Source organism: Schistocerca americana, chromosome X, assembly GCF_021461395.2.
Source record: "Schistocerca americana isolate TAMUIC-IGC-003095 chromosome X, iqSchAmer2.1, whole genome shotgun sequence".
In the NCBI taxonomy this organism is placed as follows: Eukaryota; Metazoa; Arthropoda; class Insecta; order Orthoptera; family Acrididae; genus Schistocerca; species Schistocerca americana.
The window spans coordinates 749,480,027-749,507,435 of record NC_060130.1 but is presented as its reverse complement, the minus strand read 5'-3'; the positions used below and the strand labels follow the sequence as shown (position 1 = coordinate 749,507,435).

The following is a 27,409-nucleotide window of genomic DNA, read 5'->3' as shown; positions in this document are numbered from 1 at the left end:
CATTGGTCGTATGGGTAATGAGAAGATCCAAACTGAAAAAAAATTATTCTACGCTTACTTAATCAGTGCAAATCCTCTTACGCGGTCATTAAAGCAGTCAGTTTTGCGTACCAAAATCATTGAGAAACCAGTCACGGACGGGACGCCCTTACTCACAGACTGATGCAAACGTGAGGTTTATCGCGAGAAAAATCAAGAAAAATCCTAAAACCAGCGCTCCTAAGTTGACTGGGTAGTTGGGGTCGAGGGGCAAGAATGTATGTGTCAACACAGTCAGAAGTACTAGCAACAAGTACGGATATAAGGGCGGTGTAGGTCGAAAGAAATTTTGTGTCAGTAAATAGAATCGGAAGAGAGGTCTTGATTTCGCCCAGGAACATAGATTCAAAAAGGAACACTTCTGGAATAGTGTTATATAAGTAAATATAACATATTTGAGTCAGGGGGCAGGCGAATGAAGTGGCAAAAGAAAAACACACTGATATGGTGCAGAATCTTTGTACCCAAGTGGGTTCCCCAATTGTGTGGGGGTGTATGAGTGGTGCAGTTGTTGGAAAACTGCATTTTACAGACGATACGACAGGTCACAAAACGTATAACATCTTAAAGGAAAATGTTAACGCTAGTGCCAAAAAATTAGGTCCCCGAGGGCATTACGTCTTTTAAGAGGACAATGACCCGAAGCATACGGCTTTAAATACGATGATGTGGCTCCTATACAACATACCGAAACAACTAAGTATCCCTCCTCAGAGCCCAGATATCAATCCCATTGAATAACTTTGGAAAGTGCTGGAAGCGATCATCACAAAAAGACAAACTTCTAACAAGACAGACTAAAAACAAGCTCTTCACGAAGAATGAGACAAAATTCCATCCTCTGTGACAGCAAACTTCGTCAACTCTATGCCCAGACAACTGCAGCCACTAATAACTGCAAATGGAAACTCCACAAAATAGCAATTTTTGTGATTTGAACGATTGTTTTAGGCTCTAAATGTCAAAAGACATGAGTGAACGAATACTTTATGAAGTAGCTTTTGTACGAAATTTTCTATTTTGTTAATCTTGTTATCGCCAATGTATTTTCTTCTTTGTTTTTCAATGAGTATGAATTACTAAGGTTACTAAGATTTTGTATTCGCTTCTTTCATGTACCACAGATTTTTTAAAGATATACAGGTAGACGAATACTTTTTGGACTCACTGTATGCTTTACATGACAGTGTCATTTTATTTCTACAAATAATTTCGTCGGATCCGTGAGACCGGCATGTAGAGACTGAACTAACCTTTTGATTTTAATTCGGATGTATAACGCAGTTCCTCACTTGATATGAAAACGACTCCAGGTGGAAAGTCAGCAAGAAACTAAAAAAAGCGCACTAGTCTGACGCATTCTTATTTTAATTCGGAAACTGTATAGATTCGCTACAAAACCACAACCAGACAGACATCTGAATAAACTTCTGTAACCACGCATACACAATAACATTTGTAACGATTTGGTACGCACGCGATGGTTACATACTGAAGTGCACACATTCAAACTACGTTTTATTTCAGTTGACAAAGGACACGTGGCCTCTGACTGTACAGACACAACAGTATAACAGTGCTGTGTTCAGCATACATGTTACAACACACTTGTATGATAAATGGCTAAAAATCTGTTCGGTAAATAAGATACATCTCAACTAGCAAATGCATTCATTTTACTTTTTTAAAATGTAACAGAGAGAGAGATTGGGTGAGAGAGAGAGAGAGAGAGAGAGAGAGAGAGAGAGAGAGAGAGAGAGAGAGAGAGAGGGGGGGGGGGTGAAATATTAACAATCGATTTCTTCTTGGAACGTAGTAATGGTCTGCCACTAAACATTTTTTTATTAGACGTACAGAATTTTAGATATGAAATTGCCATTTAGAAAGACATGGAAGGTAATGTGAATAGCCGGCCGGAGTGGCCGAGGGGTTCTAGGCGCTACAGTCTGGAACCGAGCGACCGCTACGGTCGCAGGTTCGAATCCTGCCTCGGGCATGGATGTGTGTGATGTCCTTAGGTTAGTTAGGTTTAAGTAGTTCTAAGTTCTAGGCGACTGATGACCTCAGAAGTTAAGTCGCATAGTGCTCAGAGCCATTTGTAATATGAATAATTTATCAAATAACGCCAGTACGTCGGATACGGAAACCATATTCCCTCTTTAACTGCAACAAAACACACAGTTTTACTAACACACGATTGTCTTATAATCATTCAGATTTGAACATCTGAATATAAATGGGAAACTTTTTTGGAATTCATAATCTTATACACAAAAGAAATGCCATATATTCGCCATCATCATAATCAGCAACAGCATGTGGTGGCACAGACGAGGAGACGTGTTTGAATTTGCTTATATCCAATATTATGTCTTATGGTTCATATTCTCCATTAACTCTATGCATCCACGAAGGATATTTTTCGCCCAGAAAATGGCTGCGGTATGAGTTAGCCAACTTCGTGTACGTGCCCGGCAGCAAAAATTCTGTCATACCAGTACATACAAAAACTCCTACATGAGATTTGTAGGTAACACTAATTCGTTCACAAGGTACTGCAGTATAGGCTCAATGAACACAACATTTATAGCCGATTTGGCACTTTCATGTTTTACATTACGCAAACAAGTACTGTATAGCGTCATCTAATCCTGTCGCACACGCATATTTTTTATAATTAAATTTTTCCCTGAGACATTTAAGTGTCTTCTTTATCTATGATAATGACTGAGGCAGAAGAAATGAATTAAAATTTGTGCTACACCCGGGACTCGAACACGGGTGTCTTGTTTACTAGGCAGAAATGCTAACCATTACGTCCAACGCTGGGGTGCTATTCCAGTGCCGGAGAGCCCTGGCAGTAGTGGCAGTGTAAGGGGAAAATAACCTGAAGATATGAACTAAAATTTGTAGTGGGGAGGGCACTCGATTTGGATACTTCTTGCAGCAATGTTGACGATAGTGCTGTCGTGGCGTAATGGTTAGCATTTCTGCCTACTTAACTAGAAGACCCGGGTTCGAGTCCCGGCTGTAGCACAAATTTTAATTCATTTCTTCTGCTTCAGTCATAGTCATATTTTTTTTCCAGGAATTTCTAGACACACGTCAGCGCCTTCCGGTGCCATGCAGAGTTCATGTGTATTTAATACCACCAATTTAGTGTCTTTTTTTAAAATCACGATTGTATGCAGTAATGTAGCTTTGAGTAGCATAGTTTCGCGCCCCGTGCAAAATAGGACGCAGGAACGCAGTGAATGTCCTGCAGACTGGCGACAGGTCGCTCGCTTACCTCGCGTTACAGCGACGCCCGCATACGACTGTGGTCTCATTATGTATACAGGCAGGCGGTGAGATTGAACTAATGGCAGGCTTACTGGTGCGGTGCGTTTTCCCGTGATCTGTCTACACCATTACAAATACCAAATGTTCCAAATCCAAAATTGTTGTTACGCGCTGGGAGACGCAGAGGGCAAAATCATGGCCTTCCTTCAACAAATATCTCGCCCCGTATTGTCTTTCTCATATTTCCTGGTGTGTGGAAAGTTTCATCGCAATACAGCGTACGTCGCAGGTTCGAATCCTGCCTCGGGCATGGATGTGTGTGATGTCCTTAGGTTAGTTAGGTTTAAGTAGTTCTAAGTTCTAGAGGACTGATGGCCTTAGAAGTTAAGTCCCATAGTGCTCAGAGCCATTTGAATACAGCGTACAGTACTTCTTTCTTGCACCGAAACAATCGAGAGCAGAAACGTAAAGGGTAAGGCAGCTCGACAACATGCCTTTCAGAGCACTCAAGCAGTCAGTACCATTCAACCACAAACGGAGGGTGTAATAGATTATGAACCATTACGAACTAATAGCTTGAGGTGAAGAAGTCTATGCGAATATCTAAAACTACATCTCTACTCAGCAAGCGCCATTCGGTGTGTAACTAAGGATACTTCATGTATCACGGTCACAACTTGCCAGGTATTTCCCTGGCGATCCCCATAACTCGCCTAAATCTGGAGATCCCAATAATCGTCCAATTCATCCTCTGTGCTGTAGGCAGATTACCGAGCCAGGTGGCGCAGTGATTAGCACACTGGATTCGCATTCGGGAGGACGAAGGTTCAGTCCCATGTCCGGCCATCCCGATTTAGGTTTTCTGTGATTTCCCGAAATAGCTCCACGCAAATGCCGGGTTGGTTCGTTTGAAAGGGCGCGGCCAACTTCCTTCCCCGTCCTTGCCTAGTCCGATGAGACCAATGACCTCACTGTTTGGTCTCTTCCACCCAAACAACCCAACCTTGTAGGCAGATTGGCCTTGGGCCTAGAACAGATGATGCGTCCCGTACTGCATCAAGTGAACCCGCAGGAATATGCAAGATCTCAAACCTAGTTTTGGAGGGTAGAGGGATAACCGTGCTACCACACTCTCACGAGAGTGTGAACCGACCGGGTCAACTATACAACAGCCAGTCGTGGTGGCCGAGCGGTTCTAGGCGTTTCAGTCCGGAACTGCGCGGCTGCGACGGGCGCAGGTTCGAATCCTGCCTCGGGCATGCATGTGTGTGATGTCCTTAGGTTAGTTAGGTTTAAGTAGTTCTAAGTTCTAGTGGACTGATAACCTCCGATGATAAGTCCCATAGTGCCCAGAGCCATTTGAACTATACAACAAGTAATAAACTACCAACCCGAGCTGTGGGTAGATACAATATAATTATGGCAGCTCTGGGTATCGCTCAATCGAGAACAAGCGACTGGAGCACTAATGACTATTCGCAACGGACGCTGACTCAAGTTGGGTCAGGTAAATGGTGCTTTGACAGCTTGAAACGACATTAGCATGTCAGATGACACTTTATTAACGCTCTCAAAATATGCAAACAATTAGAGAGACGAAAAAGCATTACCTAAACAAGACGGTAAATAAACAGCAACTAGTCACTTCCAAGCAGAGGCATATAAACCGACTAAACTAGGTATTTTATAAAAAATAAGTACTGATGCCGATGACAAAACTCCAGCTTTTTGTCAATGAAGTAGACATATTAGTTGGGAACTTCAACTGTATACTTATATCACCCTAACCAAGGGTGATATTAATTTTTTTTTTCTGACTACTCTGATTCACTGTTTTTGTCCAACAGTGTTTTGCAATTTATTAGTTTCCAGTCAAGGACCTGATGCATAACACTTTACTTCTAATCACTAACCGTTTGATTGGATAGCCTGGCATTAATTGATCCTAGATACTTGTCCGGAGTGATTTATTCCAGTCACGATTATTCAAATCTGTGGCTAGATGTTATTATCTTTTACGATTAATAAAATCCAATACTTCACTGTTTTAAAAATTATATGCAAAATGTAAGCCACTATATCAAACTACAGTCTCCTTACTACGTTCTTAGGCAGATACAAAAGTTCATACACCTAGTGCGAATATATAGCTTCCTAGCACATGTTGCGTATAGAATGCTTTCGTGTTTGCAGATGGGTGGCAGCAATGAGACTTTACTAAAGTTTTAGGAATTTTATTCTCATTACATTTTGGCGACATGATCCTGCATGTGGCGACACTGGTGTTCCCCTGCAAAGATTCGGAAATTTTATATGTGGTTACTCCACTCTAAGTGAAAATCTAATTCGTCGTGTATCACTTTGTGTGTCTTTATTTTCCCGTTATCGGCAGCGGTGAGAAGTCTTGTGTAGCGTTTAATGTGTGGATAACTGCTTCTGAGAGCTCTACAACTTATTCTTTAGTTGATTTACATAAAGTAATGACAATGGTGCGACCAACATACAATAAACATATCTCGAAGTCATATGCTAATTTCTTCTGTGTGGTTGAAATGGCTAAGCACTATGGGACTTAACATCTGAGGTCATCAGGTCCCTAGAACTTAGAACTACTGAAACCTAACTAACCTAAGGACATCACACACATCCAGGCCCGAGGCAGGATTCGAAACTGCGACCGTAGCAGGCGCGCGGTTCCAGACTGAAGCGCCTAGAACCGCTCTGCCACGACGGCCGGTCTTCTGTGTGAGCCCATCTCCCCAGCATCAAGGTCTTCACTGTAGACCGTATAAGATCTCGCCTAAATAGAAAGAAAATAATAGGCAAAATACGCGAAAAGCGTATTATTGGACAATGATTTGGAAATAAACGGCCCGGGCCTGCTAACGGATTACTGAGTTGATCTAAAGCGACTTTAGGCAGCACTTAATTTCTAAAATTTCAACCCCGTTCCGGTCAAAGAAATCAATAGTTTCGATTTTTTTAAACTTGTAATAACACTTGCAGTGAGAAATCATTTGTTACCAAATATTGTTTCGAAACTCAGGTTTTTATAACACAATTCCTTGAATCAAAACGATAAAACCACGAGATTTAATGTAAACAACAGGGCTGCAATCTGTCCCCGTAGCTGTGTCACTTTGCTCCCTAGTTCTGATCGATAAATATCGGTACAAGTCGGTAGTCTTCGTGACTTTCATGCTTTCAACTGCTGCCAGTTGCAGCGTTCAAGCAGATGCATAGAATCTGCTCGGTGAACGGGTGACCAGTATTAATTAATAAAGCATTTAAAGATGAATTAAGATATTCATGGCCCATCGGGAGTCACGTACAATTCCGGTTTCCTGATGAGTTAGGAAAAACAAAGCAGGATGCGACATGAGACATGAAGTTAAATGCTTTAAATGTTATTTGTATCCTACTCACTGAGTTGTATTACGCTGCGATTTAATACACGTGTACTATTTTCAATCTCCCGTGCCGACTTCTTTCAGTGAATAAAAAAAATCCCTGGGAGGTGCCTGAACGCCGGTCCGGCCGAAATTAAGAACTCATTTAGGTATATATACGTCTGAATGGCTCAACAGGGATTTGAAACATGTTCCTTCAGAATACGAATCCACTGCTACGACCATTGCGCCATTCATTTTAAGCATTGCTCTTTTTAACAGATAAATTGATAGCGGTAGTAGTGAGTAGACTACATCTAGGCTGCAGTGTCTAAAACATAGGGTGAGGTGCTGGGGTTGCACTATTTGAAAGACAGTTTATTTATATGTGTGATGCTTTCTTTAAATCGAGGCATACGGCGAGGCGTTCGACGTCCCCAAACGTCATATTCTGCAGGTCTTCCGACACTTTGCTGCTGTTTCCTACCATTACGAGAGCGTGTTGAAAAGTAATACCACCAATTTTTTGCGAAAACTCTTGAAAATTTTTGACATTGTATATTTTCTTCATGTTTACGTATTTGCGGTCCTCTGCCCCTAGAGGTCTCCTAAGCTTAGTGTGTAATGTGGTGTGTGTAACGTAACTATGTCGGTGCTGAGAAACAACGTGCCGTAATCGAGTTTCGAATTCGAAGAGTTCGTCCAAAGATGGAACTCCCTCTCCTTCAGCATGACAGTGCCAGAGCACATACAAGCGCTGCAAGATCTGCAACAATCCGACGCCTAGGGTTCACTGTCATCGATTATCCTCCTCACAGCCCGGACTTCGCCGCATCCGGTTTTTATCTGTTTCCAGAACTTAAAGAACATTTTCGAGGACTTCACTTTGATACTGATGAAGTGGTGCAAGCAGAGAAGAAATTGTGGTTGCCTCAACAAAGTCAAAGACTCTACACTGGCGGTATCAACGAAAAGTCCCCTCATTCTCTCGTTTGTAAAAAAAAAAATGTAAATTTGTGGTAAGATCTTGTGGGACCAAACTGCTTAGGTCATCGGTCCCTAAGCTTACACACTACTTAATCTAACTTAAATTGACGTACACTATGGACAAAACACACACCCATGCCGGAGGGAGGACTCGAACCTCCGACGGAGGGAGCCGCGCGGACCGTGACAAGACGCCCGAGACCGCGCGGCCCACTAGTTTGGAGGGACGCGTTCGTCGCCAGGGTGACTAAGTTGAGAAATATGTAGAGTTGAAGAATTAAACTGTAGACTGTTAATAAGTTTTGTTTTATTTAAAAAGCTTTAAGAGTTTTCACCTTAAAAAGTCAGGGGCCTTACTTTTCAGCGCGCTCCCGGATTGAACTGGGGGAAGAGACCAAGCAGCGAGGTCATCGGTCTCATCGGATTATGGAAGGATGGGGAAGGAAGTCGGCCGTGCCCCGTCAAAGAACAATCCCAGCATTTGGCTGAAGCGATTTAAGGAAATCACGGAAAACCTAAATCAGGGTGGCCAGACGCGGGATTGAACCGTCGTCTTCCCGAATGCGAGTCCACTGTGCTAACCACGGCGCCACCTCGCTCGGTGCACGCTCCCGTCCAACACCGTCAAGTCTCATGGGCTCCTGACGTTGTCCACCACGTCACTTACATAAACTGCCCACAAAAGCTTTGGCTTCACTCTTATGACGGGCATAATTGATGTGGTTTCTTTTTTGTATCGGGGTAATCTTCCTAAAACGGCAGATTGCCACGTGCAGTCACCTGTATCGAGCCAAAATAGTTCCAAACCCACAGAATGAGCGCAGGGAAGTAGATGCAGGAATCTTGCATCGTCAGTGTAGACAAGGTCCTGGTGGAGGTGTTTTTCCAGTGTCTTCCACCGACCTGCCATTGTGTGTCACTCGTGTATCTGTGTCGTGTGGGTGGCAGTTCAAATGACTCTGAGCACTATGGGACTCAACATCTGAGGTCATCAGTCCCCTAGAACTTAGAACTACTTAAACCTAACTAACCTAAGGACATCACACACATCTATGCCTGAGGTAGGATTCGAACCTGCGACAGTAGCGTTCGCGCAGTTCCAGACTGAAGCGCCTAGAACCGGTCGGCCACACCGTGGGTGGCAGTGATCCTTGCTTGTACAGAGTAGTGGTGGGTTTGTGCTGTTATCGATGAATGGAAGGGAGAGGTGAAATCCGATGCCGGCAGATATCTCATTTCTCTCGAATGGCACCAAGATGGCCGCTGAGCTTAACGTTCCCATCCGACGGACGGATCACCATCAACTGTGTCAGATACCCTCACTTCATGAAACACTGCGGAGAAGCTCGGAATGTAGTGCAGCCACCTGTATAACGGAGGCAAAAGTAAAACTGCATTCCCAGTAGATTGCACTCCCTCTCCACTCATGAACTGGGACAATGCAGCTTGTGTACGTTGTTCAGCTTGTCTACATGGGTCAAAGTGCTGTGCCAAGCGTAGGCCATACAGTGTCACGTTACGGCAAGTTGAGTTGCCAGCACATGAAGTTACCCACCGAATTTGCCCACACCACAGCGGCGTCATTCGAACCTTCAACTTTTATCGTGAGACACGGAAACTGAAGATGTGCCTCGTCGTCGTAGCCCGCGGTCACCGGCACCAGCTGAGGACTGCTACTTAAAAATTCTGGCTTGTTGTTACCACGAGCAGAATGCAACAGAGCTGCGCACTGTTCTTTTGGAGGTAACTGGAAGAGCTGTGTCGGCACTTATAGTACTTAGGAATGCCACCTTTCAAGAGACCCTGACTGGACACCTTCACGATCAAGGTTAGAAAACTACTACGGAAGCAAAGGGAACTTCACAGCAAACATAAACATAGCCAAAGCCTTGCAGACAAACAAAAATTACACGAAGCGAAATACAGTGTCAGGAGGGCTATGCGAAAGGCGTCCAATGACTTCGGAGGTAAAGTTCTATGAACTGACTTGGCAGAAAATCCTAAGAAATTTTGGTCTTATGTCAAAGCCGTAGGTGAATCAAAACAAAATGTATTTTTCCAAAGCTGTTTCGCAGAGGAAGACTGCATTGTAGTTCATTCTCTAGATTGTCACACAAATGACAAAATGCTAGATATCGAAATAGGTGACAGAGGGATAGAAAAACAATTGAAATCACTCGAAAGAGGAAAGGCCGCTGGACCTGATGGGATACCAGTTCGATTTTACACAGAGCACGCGAAGGAACTTGCCCTCTTATTGCAGCGGTGTAGGCCTACCGTAGGTCTCTAGAAGAGCGTAGCGCTCCAAAAGATTGGAAAAGGGCAGTCTAACAGATGTGCAGAACTATAGACCTATATCTCTAAAGTCTATCAGTTGTAGAATTTTGGAACACGTATTGTGTTCGAGTATAATGACTTTTCTGGAGACTAGAAATCTACTCTGTAGGAAATTAGCATGGGTTTCGAAAAAGACGATCGTGTGAAACCCAGCTCGCGCTATTCGTCCACGAGACTCAGAGGGCCATAGACACGGGTTCCCAGGTGGATGCCGTGTTCCTTGACTTCCGCAAGGCGTTTGATACAGGTCCCCACAGTCGTCTAACGAACAAAATAAGAGCATATGGATTCTCAGACCAGTTGTATGATTGGATTGAAGAGTTCCTAGATGACAGAACGCAGCATGTCATTCTCAATGGAGAGAAGTCTTCCGAAGTAAGAGTGATTTCAGGTGTGCCGCAGGCGAGAGTCGTAGGACCGTTGCTATTCACAATATACAGGGTGATTCAAAAAGAATACCACAACTTTAGGAATTTAAAACTCTGCAACGACAAAAGGCAGAGCTAAGCACTATCTGTCGGCGAATTAAGGGAGCTATAAAGTTTCATTTAGTTGTACATTTGTTCGCTTGAGGCGCTGTTGACTAGGCGTCAGCGTCAGTTGATGCTAAGATGGCGACCGCTCAACAGAAAGCTTTTTGAGTTATTGAGTACGGCAGAAGTGAATCGACGACAGTTGTTCAGCGTGCATTTCGAACGAAGTATGGTGTTAAATCTCCTGATAGGTGGTGTATTAAACGTTGGTATAAACAGTTTACAGAGAATGGGTGTTTGTGCAAAGGGAAAAGTTCTGGACGGCCGAGAACGAGTGATGAAAATGTAGCACGCATCCAGCAAGCATTTGTTCGCAGCCCAGGAAAATCGACTCGCAGAGCTATTCAATTACAATTCATATTTCAGCAGGATGGAGCGCCACCACATTGGCACTTATCTGTCCGTAACTACCTGAACGTCAACTACCCGAGGCGATGGATCGGCCGCCAGGCAGCCCGTGACAGAGCACTTCATCACTGGCCTCCAAGAAGCCCTGATCTTACCCCCTGCGATTTTTTTCTTATGGGGGTATGTTAAGGATATGGTGTTTCGGCCACCTCTCCCAGCCACCATTGATGATTTGAAACGAGAAACAACAGCAGCTATCCAAACTGTTACGCCTGATATGATACAGAGAGTGTGGAACGAGTTGGAGTATCGGGTTGATATTGCTCGAGTGTCTGGAGGGGGCCATATTGAACATCTCTGAACTTGTTTTTGAGTGAAAAAAAAACCTTTTTAAATACTCTTTGTAATTATGTATAACAGAAGGTTATATTATGTTTCTTTCATTAAATACACATTTTTAAAGTTGTGGTATTCTTTTTTAATCACCCTGTATATTAATGACCTTGTGGATAACATCGAAAGTTCACTGAGGCTTTTTGCGGATGATGCTGTAGTATATCGAGAGGTTGTAACAATGAAAAATTGTACTGAAATGCAGGCGAATCTGCAACGAATTGACGCATGGTGCAGGAAATGGCAATTGAATCTCAATGTAGACAAGTGTAATGTGCTGCGAATACATAGAAAGAAAGATCCTTTATCATTTAGCTACAATATAGCAGGTCAGCAACTGGAAGCAGTTAATTCAAAATGGTTCAAATGGCTCTGAGCACTATGGGACTTAACAGCTGAGGCCATCAGTCCCCTAGAACTTAGTTCTACTTAAACCTAACCAACCTAAGGACATCACACGCATCCATGCCCGAGGCAGGATTCGAACCTGCGACCGTAGCGGTCGCGCGTTTCCAGACTGAAGCGCCTAGAACCGCTCGGCCACTCCGGCCGTCCAGCAGTTAATTCCATAAATTGTCTAGGAGTACGCATTATATGTGATCTAAAATGGAATGACCACATAAAATTAATCGTCGATAAAGTAGATGCCAGACTGAGATTCACTGGAAGAATCCTAAGGAAATGCAATCAGAAAACAAAGGAAGTAGGTTACAGTACGCATGTTCGCCTACTGCTTGAATATTGGTCACCGGTGTGGGATCCGTACCAGATAGTGTTCATAGAAGAGATAGAGAAGATCCAACGGAGAGCAGCGCGCTTCGTTACAGGATCATTTAGTAATCGCGAAAGCGATACGGAGATGATAGACTCCAGTGGATGACTCTGCAAGAGAGGCGCTCAGTAGCTCGGTGCGGGCTTTTGTTGAAGTTTCGAGAACATACATTCACCGAGGAGTCAAGCAGTATATTGCTCCCTCCTACGTATATCTCGCGAACAGACCATGAGGATAAAATCAGAGAGATTAGAGCCCACACGGAGGCATACCAACAATCTTTCTTTCCACAAACAATACGAGACTGGAACAGAAGGGAGAACCGATAGAGGTACCCTCTGCCACACACTGTCAGGTTGCTTGCAGAGTATATATGTAGATGTAGAAAGAGAATGAAGAAAATACTAATAGTTCACTGCGAATATCATAAGTAATACTACCAATTCGTCGTACCTATTTCGAAACATATCAAAACTACTTTTAATATTGTGTTACCACAAAAACTGCTTTTCATTCTTATTTATTATGTATGGATATGGCTTTTAAAGATTAAATGCATTTTGGAATGAACTTCTACAGGCAATATTATAAGTTTCATGCAAAGTTCATATTAAAAACGGAGATAAAAAATCTTGAAGAAAAGTGTCTAACAGTAACACGATCACTGTTTTGTATTTTTGAATGCATTTTGTGTGTTGCTCTTCGCTGCTTTCAGTACCCGTCCCCCTCTCAGAATATTCAAAAATTCACCATAACTTTCCGAAAAGCTTACTTTTGTTTGACGTTCTCTTTTCACTAAGCGCGTGGACATCAGATTTCTTTTTTCTGACCACAGGTTCTCCATCATACCGAAGATTCTTTCAGAAAATGAGTTACTTGTAGGAACTGAAAATATGTATAAGCCTGTGCAATTGAGAATGGGAGATGTCAGTTGTGGTCTGCTGCTTAAAGAAATCTACCCAAATCTGGTCTTCTGCTTTGCTTGTACCAAGTCCAGCACATGCATTCCTGAAATCACAGAATTCATTGTATAACTGATGTTCGGTCAAGTCGAGATTCAATTTGTTGGTTACCTTTAAAACATACTGCAACAGCAGGCGAAAATCATCTTGCCTGTCAGCGACAAACTTGTAAGGAGATTGAACACACTATTGTCAGAAAAGTCATAGTTTTTGGACAAATAATCAATACCAAGTGACAAGAATAGCTGTGCATTATTTTCAAAACTCAGCCTCTGTGTTTTTGGCATTCCTTGCAGGCCTTCATGAACTTTTTTCTTAAGAATTTATCTTGTTTGCCGCTTGTTCTTAGGGTCCTTTACCGTTGTGTCCAACTCAGCACAAATAACTGAGCCCTTTTCCAGTTTTTTTCAACAGCAGTTTCAAACAGGGGCAAACTATGCTGCAGAAAACGTAGATAGCATTCAGAAAGCGAATGTTCAGTTTCTTAGTATCATGCTTCCCATTTGACTTCATGTACTACCAAATCAATCTTGAACAATCTTCATCGCCCTTATGCACTGTACCTTCTCCAGACAAATGTTGCTTCAAAAAGAAAGTTGTAACTGTTTTATTTTTTACGACACTGCTGTTGCACCAGAACGCGTTTTTGTGTCTTCTAATGAACCATTACAATTTTTGTCGAAAAAGTGAAGGGATAAATCACACACTTTGCTGTGAAGTCGTTTTCGTTCATGAACCACATGGGAAAATCTTTTTCTAACTAGCCTTTGTTGAAAGTCATATATTTTTTAACTTTCTTCTTCGGAACAGACAAACTTGATGAACTGTGCCTCATCATAACAGGAATGACGAAACACCTTTTTCGAATGCTGATCCTTTCTCATTGTTAAATGCTCATGCTGGACCTGAAACGTGCTGGCAACTTAACTACTCAATAATCCCTAATTTAACAGGCAAATGTGTATATTGAATCATGCATTGTGATTGGGGGAGGAAATCACACATCATTCTATCTCTTCGTTCACATGATTCGCAAATTCGGCACAAGGCGGGATAGAAGTGTCCCGAGTCCCTTTATTCCCTGGAAAGCACTTAAAATTCCGAGGCAATCCCGTCGAAATCTGGACGGTGGTAGCCCTAGACAGTACATACCAGGCTCCTTACGATCAGTTTGACATTTATGCGTACATTAAGAACAGCAGAAACCCGCAAGCACCGTGGTGCGCGATGAAGGTGGGCAAGAGGACACCTGGAATGGGACTTGGATCAGTAGCTTCGGGTTCTCCTTCCCGAAGAGCACAGGATTTGTCTGGCGCCTGTTGATCATCGTCGCAGAGTTTGGCGTTGGCCGGGTACCAATTTACGTCTCAGGGAAGCAGCCCACACGGCTGAGAGCCATGTTTCATGCCGGTGTCATAGGGATGTCTGACGCCTCTGGGTCGCTATCTATGGTAATTTGGGGGCTGTGCCGTATTGGAATAGGGCCATTCAAACAATTGTCCCACACTAGAATCAACATTTCGGCTGTGGGCGCTTGTCAAGTATAAACAAGTGTGACTACTCTTCTCTCGGCATAACCATCTGCTTCGGATTTTTTTCGAAAATTCGTAGTCAACAGCAGTGTTGGGTGAATTGTAAATTCGGTACTAAACCTTACAGCGATACATGTCCTGTACAAATGAGACATGGAATTAGCAATAATGAATCACAGATTTATTCGCAGAAGCCAATTTGAATACAGTTTTACTATTCAATAAATCAAAATACAATACTTCCATTCATCTCTGGAGACTCTTACGTGCAATTAGCCTAGTCAAATAAAACTGTTGAACCAACAGAATTAATGGTTAATATTTAAAAGATTAGTTACCGAAACAAATTCTGTAATAATATTGTGATGTTACTGACTGAGTGACGAACATCATGTCTACAATTATCTGTAAATTTCACAAGATACATCATAACAAACCAGTTCACATAATTTCGACGTGTTTATGATGCAAACTCATGAGATGTTTCATTTTACACAGTCTTTAAGAGGACGTATTTCATTTAATAATACTGGACCACACTAGAACCTTATTCTGCTACATCTTAACAGCATTGGAAATACAACACATGTCACATTGAAATTCCGGTCCTGAGTGATTTGATTCCCTTTTTATCCATATTACAAGTAAATATTTTGAATATGTTTATAAACAACAGAAGTGGACAAGCCCTCCATCTATCTTTGTTAAACTGATTCGGCTATGTTCATTTACATGTATAATAATTTATCTGTGCATGCTGTAATTAATCTAATCTTGTCCTCAAGAACCCTATGGGAGTGATGTATAAGAGGTTGTAGTATACTCCTAGAGCCATCATTTAAAGCTGGTTCTTGAAGCTTTGTTAGTAGAATTCCTCGGAACAGTTCCCGCCTATCTTCAAGACTCTGCCACTTCAGTTTTATCAACATCTCTGTGACTTTCTCCCGCGGGTCAAGAAACCTGTGACCATTCGTTCTGCTCTTATCTGTATATGGGTCCCACACACTACAGCAATGTTCTAGAATGGGTTGCACAAGTGATTTAACAGACTTCATGAATATAATACTTACTTTGATTTTATGTATACAACAGGTTAGGTTGAAATAATCCCTACACTACTCTCGTGAAGAATGTTCTGGAATACATCCAATAACGTTTTCCATGCTACGCAAACGCCGGTTTCTAGACGCTAGAATTACACGACAGGCGCAACGTATAGGCCAGCTGGGAGTGAAAAGGTGGCTGTAACTACTTTGATTCCCTACAGACGACAGGAATCGGTCCAGTCTCCTATCACAAATAACTTTAACACGACGCACTCGTTTGCTTCGGAGTAGACTTGTGGTAGAAGCCATACACATACTGTACAAAAGGCTTCATCTACTGATCTTCCAGAAAAGCAGTGTGTTTCAGTAAAAAAAAACTCTACCAAATGACATACCATTCCTTGATTTGAAGGCAGTAATATGAAAGCGATCTCAACTACACAACTTTAGCTTGAAATGATGGCTCAGCTAATTACCTCGCACTTCAAATTCAAAGGTCCTGATTCAAACTCCAATTCGCACTATTTTTAAGCTGGTGTGAGACGTGGCTTTCACCACTATTAGTGTTGTGTGTTGCACCTGTGAAAAATTTAAACTCGTCCTGTACGTTGGATTCCACTTTAACTGCGGGCCCTGTTACATCTTGTTGGGTGTGCCAGTTCTGGAGTCAATAAATTGACCTACGGGTTGATCGTGCTATACCTAACATGCCTCAGTTCATCCCCGAGGCTGGGCAACGCAACTTCCAGATGACTCCCGCGACACTATTGGGAGGTATAGGGCGTTTTCTCGAATTTTCTATGCATGTTTTTCTATGTTTTGGAGGCATGTCGTGTCTGTTGATAAGCTCCAATCTGGACGACCACTGTGAAATAACTTTCCTGTTGAGGAGAATACTTGAACGAACTATTCACTACTGTGCACGGTGAACGAGCCTGAATTCGGTACCCCCTCAGAGACTGGGGAGTAAAAAGCAACACTCCGAGTAATCTCAGATGAGTCCATGCTTACACTACGCCCTAATCACGCAAATCTTGCTATTCTGAATGCAACCTTTTATATTTTATACACCGCAACTACGCAATGCTGCGTGTCACATCGGGATTTACTGTATTATTTTCAAACGTTCCCTCTTAAAATCCTCAAAACAGGAAGTCAGTATATAATAAAATTAGACACATGAAGATCTTTGAGATAAGGTATTGAAACTGGTTAACTGACCTACATTTACTGATTTCTCGGGACAGAATATTCTGCAAAAAGTCATATCTGAGACAGAATGTATCGATTATACAATAACATAATATTTTCTCTCAGAGAGGGCATAAGCACAGTGCCATTAAACGAAACACACTGTCATCCACAAACGAAACCGGTGACAAAAGTATCTTTAATCGAAGTAAAGGTTTTGAATAATTTCTCTTTATCACAAATGTATGCATTTAAATACGGAGAGGGGGTTCGGGGGGGGGGGGGGGGATGTTGGGAGACTGGTTTCGTTGGAGGTGAGTGGGAAGGGGGGGGGGGGGAGACGGGAGGGAGGGAGCACAATGTGAGAGGGGAATTGTTTTCTCTCAAAGCGTTTGTAAGTATCATTGGATGTGGTGTAGGGGAGCATAATGTTGGGGTAATTCTCTTTCTCACAAACACTTACACCCCTCCCCCCACCCTCACTGTACGATTCTGTGCAAATTACTGGGCCCCTGTGTCAGTATTTAGTCATGAATTAATACCACAATTCCATATCACTTGTATGCCTCTCACACATAGTAAAATTTCTCTGAACATATTAATGTTCCACAATTGATGGAAAGAGTATGTTTTTATTGAAGACAGCTGATTCACTTTTGTTTCAGACTAAACAAAAAATTCTCATAAGCAGTCTGCAGTTACTTTTTACTAATTCTGCAATGGTTTTTCAGTCATGACAACAGAACTTCCTCAACAAATGTTAAAGTGTATGAAGTTCAAGTGAGAGCCAATGTGGCAAGGGAAAAGAAAAGTATATACAAGTTATAGAACAAAGGTGAAGTGTAACCTTATTCGTATATCTTTGTAAAGATACGAATGTGCAGTCCAAAAAATATCATGAGATAAAACACAGAATGTCAGGGGAGAGAGAGAGAGAGAGAGAGAGAGAGAGAGAGAGAGAGAGAGAGAGAGTGTGTGTGTGTGTGTGTGTGTGTGTGTGTGTGTGTGTGTGTGTGTGTGATGAGGGGGTAGTGTGGAGATTTGCATCATACCAGCATTCAGACTAAAGACGACAACAACAATATGCAAATACTTCTGCCACTTAAGATAATACAACAGTATTAATGTTCTGCACAACTGGTTCCTGAGGTCAAGTCCTGGTATTATTCAGCTATTATTGCATGGCGGGCATAGTGTAATTTCGAAAGGAACAACTAAGTCCTACAAATTATTTCAACTTGCACTATGCCAGTGTATCAGCTGAAAGATAAAAAGTTCTGCAGCAACTTTTAGGAAAATAGCCAGATAATGCAAACAAATGACACGAGAAGAACTCAATAATAATCAGACGAGGAGAGATCTTTTTTTATGAAAAGTGAGTGGTACAGAGTTACTAACACGTTAGCTGGACCTGGAGAAAGTCTCTTATAATTACTGAGTATGAGGTAACTTGAATGAAACAACATACCTTAAAATCTGACATGCATTTATGAATAGAAAGCAAAAAAAGATTTCCCTTACAGAACCAAGTACATATATGAATTTGACTTTCCACAACCAAGGCAACAGATGGCACTCTGCCACCAGATACCCACTGTATAGGAATCCTACAATGCTACTATAATCTTACATATGTATATGTAAAAAAGTAATACTGTCCTCAATCTGACGTGTATTTTGAAATCAAAACTGCTTTACTACACCTTCCTTCAACCTGAGCACTGATCGAATTATTAAAGGCTTCAGAGTTAAATGTGGAATACAAATTATGGAGCAACTAATTTATTTCACACACAGACTGAATTACAAACCTTTAAGATTTATACATTTACTTCTTAAGCGACTATGCTTGGTTCACAGATACTGAAGGACAAGTTATTTTTTATTAATATATACTATAGCCCAGGTGCATAATTAATTACTAGGCACGATTTCGACTAAATATATATATTTAGATTAAAGGCGTCGCAGAAGGAAATGAATATGAAAAGTGAAGTAAAGATTTGGTGCCTAAAACAAGAATTCTGAGTGAATAATTAGAAACTTGCAAAAGTTCTAACAAGCTACGGAATTACCATGACTAATTCTTCTTGTAGGAAACGAATACAAAATTCTTTACAGAAAAAATCTGTGCAGAAACAGACGCGGGTGCTAACCAAACTTACAGACACCGTTCAATAATATTGGAGTTCACATGAAGAATGGTTCACGTCGCAACAGTTCAATAGCTTATAAAAAGGCCCAAATTCTTCTCTTCTAATCAAATAGTATTTATTCTTGAGGGTACAGGCAGTGGCATCAAATCGCAACGCCTATGCTTTCTTGAAGAGCTCCTGTATGAAAATTGTCATACTTCAAGAATAAATTTATTATCTCAGTCGTAAAGCACATGAATTACATGACCACTTTTAACTTCGAATTTCATTCACTGTTCTTGGCCTATTATAAATTCGTTGTATAAATATTCCCGCCCTCAAGGCAATGTATTTCTGTAAACAGCTGATCCGCATACATTCACTCGTTTTCAAAATAATAATAATAATAATAATAATAATAAAGGGCAACAACACTCCAGAAAAGGCTCCACAATGCACAAAGGAAGCAAATCATATGTAAAACGATATTATTTCCTCAGATCGGGATAATAATATTAAAGAAGACAGTGAAAATATAGTTGGAAAATATCTCACCTCTAATGCTTGTCCCAGTTCCAAATCGAATGTAACAACACATATACAATGAATCCATCGCGAGAATCTGTCCCAGGGCAACACAGCTGCAGCTGGAGTTGTGCGTCCAGTGTCATATTCCTCTAGTTGTGGAACGTCATTATCTTTTATAAAATTTTCTTCAGCCATGCTGCACTTTTTTATAAAACACTTTTCATCCACTCATCGTTCCCGATCTAGATCGCACACACACACACTGTCACATACTTCACTCACCACTACCACGGCAACACCAGCATATAGCTTGTCGTTATAAGAATGCTGCGTGAAATACGCCTACTACTGTTATACGAGCATCTTACGCGGTCAACAGTTACTTTCATCGCTGCACCGTGCACCAAAACACTACGGTATCGATAACATTTCGACCTATTGTCTTGGTCGAGGCAACGGCACCTGTGAAGATCGAAAACAACAACCTTATCGAATGCTGACGTATTACTATCGTATAAAGTAAAAACAAGGTACTGTTTATATTTGTTACATTTCTGTATTCCACCCCCACCCCCCGCCCCACCTCCACCATCTGCCACCGTGTTTCCTCTATAGTGCAGTTTTAAGTGAGTGTTCAGTGTTGTGCGTCCCCTTTCCGTGTTGCGAACAGACACCTAACTGTCGCTAGGTGTTTTTTTTAACTCTTGCGAACAGAAACCAGACTGTCGCCGAGTTTTTTAATTGTGCCTGTTTACTTACTGTATGCCTTCATTCGCATCGTCAGCCCCGTGTGTTTATATTTCAACTTCCACAACTTTCCGCCATTTTACAGTATTTTTAAAAAGAGTCACCGTTTTATCGATTAATACACATGTAGTTTGCAAGTGAATCCTGACGATACAGTTTAGTAACATGATGGTATATACTAAAAGAGACAGCTGTGGTATCTTCTTCCTGCTGTTGCTGCAATTTATTGCGCTACAAACGCTCCCGCTTGTTAAAACCATTGTAGAAATCAAAATAAACAACCACTATTCGCTTTCTCAATCGCGCCGAACTCACAGTTTAAGTTACCGGTCGCTTGGGGCGCTGCTGGCGCGGTAGGCAACAAATTCGAGGCGAAGTGTCGCGACTTTTATGTTAGACTGTGACCTAGTTAAATTTCTCTTTGTGTAATACGGAATCTGTGGACTTGAGTATTCTTCACGTATCATCGGAAATACTGAATTTTTTTTCCTTTATTGCATTTCGATTCCCCTCCGGAGCGGGAGCGGGCTGGCAGCAGCGTAATAGTACGCTCCACACCCTACAGAAGATTTAAAAAACAGGATAAGAATATAACAAACTCACAGTTTAAGTTACCGGTCGCTTGGGGCGCTGCTGGCGCGGTAGGCAACAAAATCGAGGCGAAGTGTCACGACTTTTATGTTAGACTGTGACCTAGTTAAATTTCTCTTTGTGTAATACGGAATCTGTGGACTTGAGTATTCTTCACGTATCACCGGAAATACTGATTTTTTTTTTTTCCTTTATTGCATTTCGATTCCCCTCGTGGTTCGGGGAATGGTATATACCATCATGTTACTAAACTGTATCGTCAGGATTCACTTGCAAACTACATGTGTATTAATGATCAATATTTCGTTTTAGGAGCAGGAAAAGGATAGTTAATAGCAGACAATAATACCTTATGAAAAAAGAACCAGTTTACATGTATAATAATATTAGGTTTTGTTCGCTACATTTCGAACAAACCCAGTTCATGAACGCAGACAATAATAAACTCGTGTAGAATGCAGTAAACAACACTGTTTGACATCCCAAATAAGCCACCTCAACTGACGCTGAAGAGGAAACTGCCACAAACATTCGACAATCCATCTAAAGCTGTAAAACAGTCCTATCGCACATAAGCAGCCAGTTCAACTCTTCATGTATCAGTGCCAGATTCGTGTGAATCGTTAACACTGACCTGCTTTGACGATGAAGTGGTTAGATTAAGTACAGTTATTCGTGTCTTACAAAAGCGTAATGTTTGGTGTGTATTTCATTCACTTCTGTTGTTAGTCACTTAATTTTCCTTGCTTCCTTCGTGTGATGACATCATTTTGTTAGCACCTTGTTCACTGACAGATTGTTTCAAAATGATTCAAATATTTGGTTTTGCGTGAAATGTAATGTAATCAGTTCATTATAATGTTTCAACATATTTCTCCCACTATCTGGTAGTTGCTTGTGCCACTTAGAATAATATAAAGCTGAAGGTCGTATTCTGGCAACAGGCGACAATGTCAAACACGGTAGGGCTACAGACGATAAATGAGCTGTCGATGACTTTTCCTTGTAGAGGTACATGTCTGTGCTTCTTACGTGTGAATCCGTGTGTTTATATTCTTTTGATATCAACGTGGTAAGCTGCAATTCTATCCAACGTCCCAAGTTTTTCTTCACAAATGTCTTGTAGCTTGCCACTCGATTCATGGCTTTTGTCCATACTTGCGCTTATTTTAGAATCATTCTTAGAAACATATTTGCCTTCTGATACTATACAAACCCTTGCCGGCAAAAAGATAACTCAAATATTTTGTAAATTACGTAGGAAATGGATGCTTACGGCGCGTCTGACATTCACCTTACTCGCCGCTTGGAGCGCTAGTGTCACTTCCTCTGTCAAACGGTAACAACTTTTACAGCAGTGAGTGTCGCGACTGTTATGTTAGACAGCGACTAAGTTCTCTGATTCTATAGCAGAAAATTTACTAAAAAGTTGAAGGCGAAAACAGTTTATTTTTGCTGTTGCTTTACTATAAAACAGAATGTTTTCTAACGAAGCTCAGAAAAAGAGAGCATTAAACAAATCCTTAAAAGAAATTACCATCGATGTCACTCTGAAAATACCCAAAATATCTTGCGGATTATATGCCATAAAGCAGCACGTATAGCTTGAATAATTCCATGTAGTCATGAAGAAGTAGTACAATTTTCTCATAAAGTGAAATTTGTTCTAGAAGGACAAAAGCGCAGTTTGGAAGTACTTGCACTATAGTTTGGCCACGAAATATATATTCTTTTTTTCATTTTGATCCAAAAGGCTGCAGTCACACAAACCTTCAGCGGAATGGAACGTCGCCATCAAGGTATCTCAGGAAGTTAGCATTAGCATACGTGCAAAGAGGGGTGGGGCGGGACAGCAGCTATAGTTAACTTTTAGTCGCCAACCTCGCTCTTATTCTTTATGTGTTCTGTGTCTTTTTAATTTGTATGTTATTGTTTGAAACTATAAGTATACTCTTACCACTCACAATTTATTTTATTTCCACTTTAAATCCAGTGGATATCTGTGAATTAATGCATGCATGCGTTGTGTGTACAACTTTAGGGTAACATGTGACAAAGGCTCCTGTGGTCAGAGGCTCCTTTTCTATCATGTTAAACATACTTTGTAAGCACTGTAACAAACAAAGGCGACATCTAAATTCTAAAAGGCAAAAGACATCAAACATCTTGACGATGGTATTGCTGCCAGTATAATCCACAGCCTAGTGTAGGGCTTATGTTGCAAAAAATTGTTGTTAAGGTATTGCAAATCACCAACGTCTTCAGATCTGAAGTATGGTTCAGTAATGTGACTTAAAATGTAGGGGCTTTATGCAAAAGGTGATAGACGAAGATTGATCGATTAATAACATTTAAAATGAGCCACAGTAACAGGGGAACATCATGCATAAATCGTTAGTGTCTTGGACAAGGTAAAATACATCAAGGATAACCACTCTGCAGCGATGTGCCGCCTTCTGCACTGTGATTGTTTTCTTTGTTTTACTAGCAGTAGATTAGCAAAGGAAATTATTATATTCTGAGTGATGTAAATGTTACTGATTCGATTCAGACGAGCTCTGTTATACATTTTAGCTCCTTCTCGTTGTATTGAATATCTACGATTATTATACTTCGTAAACACTGTTGTTATTGTAAACCAGATTTCGCTTGTTGTCTGTTACGGAAATTAATAACTTTAGTAGGGACTAAATTAAGACCGATTTACTTTCATTGTATTCAAGTTAGGGTAACTAATTCCAATAAGCGCAGAAATACAGACCGTGATGTGCAATATTAGCCTTATTTAAAAAAAATAATTAAGTAGTTTGTTGGAATCAGATTTTTTTTGTAAAGAACAGTCATACATGAAAAACTGGTTGATGTTGGTAAAATTTAAGAGCATTCAGACAACGAATGCCTTTAATTATGTATCTGTTTTTACAATAGATACTGTGGCTGCGCTCCTTTCAGAGATATACTTTGACTGAAGCATCTGAGTGAGGGTTTATTTAGTTTCATTACGCTCGCATTGTAACCTACTTCATATAAATAAATCCTGTTCCAAAACACTAGCGGATCCCTCGAAAAGTACGATTTGTGGACATTAACTGTCAGGTAATGAGTTTTGGCGCTTAAAGGTTTTGGGAGATGTACAACACAGGACAATGTCGTACTTAATAAGTTGCCGCTTTGGTGTAACGAATAAAAGTCCTCAGTAGTAAATGATTAGGTAGAATTACAGAGGTGATTTTGGTTCATGTCCTCTCATCGGCAATAATTTTATTAATCATCTACAGTTATATAAGAGCTTCCCATTGTCAATATTTTACACATTAAGCATGAAACAAGGATGTGTTGGTGAATATTCAAAACACGTTGATTATCTGGTTAAAAGAAACAACCAGCCAGAACAAAAAACTTAAAAAAGGCTGACACATGTCAGAGAGAATTAAAATTTGACAGTCTCACTGTCAGCTGCATATAAAGAATAAAAATTAATTTCAATCTAGTTAGAAGACTTATTTTCCAAACGAGACCGTCTTCAAATAAAGCACACTTGCAGACGAAATATATTCTGGTATTGTTATAGACATGTGCCTGCTGGTGTTCTTTCTCGTTACTTTCAAGACCAAAAGAAAAAGTTTATCTTTGTGGCAATGAATTGTATTCTTTTGTGGAAATTAGAACATACTTCACATAACCACGAAATTTCTTCAGCAGTGGCGAAACTTTCTTTGTCCTACATACCGCTATGTAAATAACGAGTGTGTAGTTGACACTGTATCACTTTCAAAGAAAGAAAATTAACTAATAGGTGTAACTTTTCGCACAGATTACAACACACTTCACGGAAACAGCACATTAATTTAGCATTGGGAAGGCTTCTTAAGCACTTTTCGTATTACATATCACTATATAAATAACGAGTGTGAACTGCGCAGATTCTCACCTTTACAGAAAGCAAAGAGAGCAACAGTTTCCAAATTTGCAATTAATGAACCAACTGAACATAATAAAGGAACATAATAAAGAGCTGCTTCTTTAATTCGTCTGCTAGGACGGCTGCTGCAGTCACGACGAGACCTTGACAACAGAGACATCTATTGATGCCTTGAGAAAGCTGAAGTACATCTTCGAAAGGAGCGTAGCCACAAAAGACTTGCCTTCATTTGTATGTAAACTATGTGATCAAAAGTATCCATGGCTGAAAATGATTTAAAGGTTCGTGGCGCCCTACATTGGTAATGCTGGAATTCAGTATGGTGTTGGCCAACCATTGGCCTTGATCACAGCTTCCACTGCATACGTTCAGTCAGGTGCTCGAAGGTTTCTTGGGGAATGCCAACCCATTCTTTATGGAGTGCTGCACTGAGGAGGGGTATCGATGTCGGTCGCTGAGATCTGGCACGAAGTCGGCATTCCACAGAAATCCCAAAGATGTTCTGCAGGATTCAGGTCAGGACTCTGTGCAGACCAGTCCATTACACGGATGTTATTGTCGTGTAACCACTCCAACACAGGCCGTGCATTATGAATAGGTGCTTGATCGTGTTGAAAGATGCAATCACCATCCCCGAGTTGCTCTTCAACAGTGGGAAGCAAGAAGGTGCTTAAAACATCAATGTAGGCCTGTGCTGTGATAGGGCCACGCGAAATAACAAGAGGTGCAAGCCACCTCCATGAAAAACACGATCACACCATAACACCACCGCCTCCGAATTTTACTGTTGGTACTACCCATGCTGCCAGATGATGTACACTGGGCATTTGCCATGCCCATACCACGTTGTGTACCGTGATTCGTTAGTCCACACACCGTTTTTACATTGTTCAATCGTCCAATGTTTATGCTCCTTACACCAAGTGAGGCGTTGCTTGGCATTACTGGCGTGATGTGTGGCTTATGAGCAGCTGCTCGACCATGAAACCCAAGTTTTCTCACCCCCCTCCTAACCTTCATAGTGCTGACAGTGGATCCTGATGCAGTTCGGATGTCCTGTGTGATGTTCTGGATAAATGTCTGCCTATTACACATTACGACCCTCTTCAGCTGTCGCTGGTCTCTGTCAGTCAACAGACGAGGTCAGACTGTATGCTTTTTTGTTACACGTGTCCCTTCATGTTTCCACTTCATTACCACGCTGGAAACGGTGGACCTAGGGATGTTTAGGAGTGTGGGAATCTCGGTTGCAGACGTATGACACATGTGATACCCAATCACCTGACCACGTTCGAAGTCTGTGAGTTCCGGTGAGCGCCCCATTCTGCTTTCTGACGATTTCTAATGACTACTGATGTCGCTGATATGGAATACCCGGCATTAGGTGGCAGCACACAGCACCTAATATGAAAAACGTATGTTTTTGGGGGTCTCTGAATACTTTTGATCACATAGTGTACGTCACAAGAGGTACCGTGGCTGCGTTCCTTTCAAAGGCATGCTTTGGCTTTCTCGAAGACATTGATATATGTCTATATGATCAGCTAGTTCATTCGCTGCGAATCAGAAAACTATTGCCGAATTTTCTTTTTTTGAAAGTACATCTGCACACTTTGTACTCGGTATTTACCAAGTGGCATCTAGTACAAACATTACTTACATAGCTCTACATCATTAAATAAGTTTGCTGGTTGTCTGAAGTGTGCTCCAATCTATGCAAAAGTTACAAGTATTGCCATATTTTCTTTGTTTGAAAGTGAGAATCTGTCAACTACGAATGTATTTTGTCCGCATATGTGCTTAATTTGAAGACTTTTTGTTAGGAAAAGAAGTCCCCTAAAAGAACTAGCTTGTAAATTTTGTTTTTGCATTATAGGCGGCTGACAGTGAGACTAAGTCACCTTTTAACTGTTTCTCACATGAGTCAGGCCTGGTTTTTTGTGATGTTGAGTGTTAGCTTGTTTTAACCAGATAATCAATATGTTTTGAGTATTCACTCTCACTTCCGTATTTCATGCTTAATTTGTAAATGACTGACAATGACAAGCATAAGCTGCAACATCCAGGCATCATCTAAAATAAGGAAGGAAGAATGTACTTCATATCAGAGAGATATTCTAATGTAAAAGAGTACCAATACAATGAATTTACTAATGAAGGCAGCCTAGGTAAATTAAAATATAGAAACGTTTCTGGCATTATTAAATCAAAATGTCCCAACTTTAAGCATTAACTAAGGTAAATTATAAATGTTATTAAGTTTGATCCAAATCAAGCTTATGTGCTATGCAGCAGTAAACATTGCTTACAGAAAACATTAAAGTGCACTGCTGGAAATTCCGAATTTTGAATAGACAAACACTCAGGTCTGGTAGAGGGTGTGCACTCAACAGTAACGGTCAACAGTGGTAAATCAACTGAAAGGGATTTCGTGAACTATGTATCCAACAGAAATAAGAAAAATTGCTATGTGAGGACACACAATTTTTCTTGCTTCATAGAAATTCTAGAAGAACATTTACATGACTTTGAGAACTAGTTTATCTGCACAATTCTAGCTGGTGATGTTAGTGCCAGAATCAAAAGCTGAAGCACGAAAATAGATCATCTAGTTAATTTATGTGAAACATCACGCCACTGATGTGCACAGCACTGAGAGAGGTACCTGAGGGAGT

The 27,409-nt window shown here is 41.0% G+C and overlaps 1 protein-coding gene across 1 annotated transcript in view; it reads right to left on the bottom strand.

Moving 5' to 3' along the window:
* The window catches only part of LOC124555343 (protein DENND6B), a 221,829-nt gene extending 201,958 nt beyond the window's left edge, over positions 1–19,871 (bottom strand). The window contains exon 1 of the mRNA XM_047129224.1: positions 19,502–19,871. Coding sequence (XP_046985180.1) covers positions 19,502–19,669 — 168 coding nt within the window. The 5' untranslated portion in view covers positions 19,670–19,871. The remainder of the gene's footprint in view (positions 1–19,501) is intronic.
* Between the last annotated feature and the right edge of the window lie 7,538 nt (positions 19,872–27,409).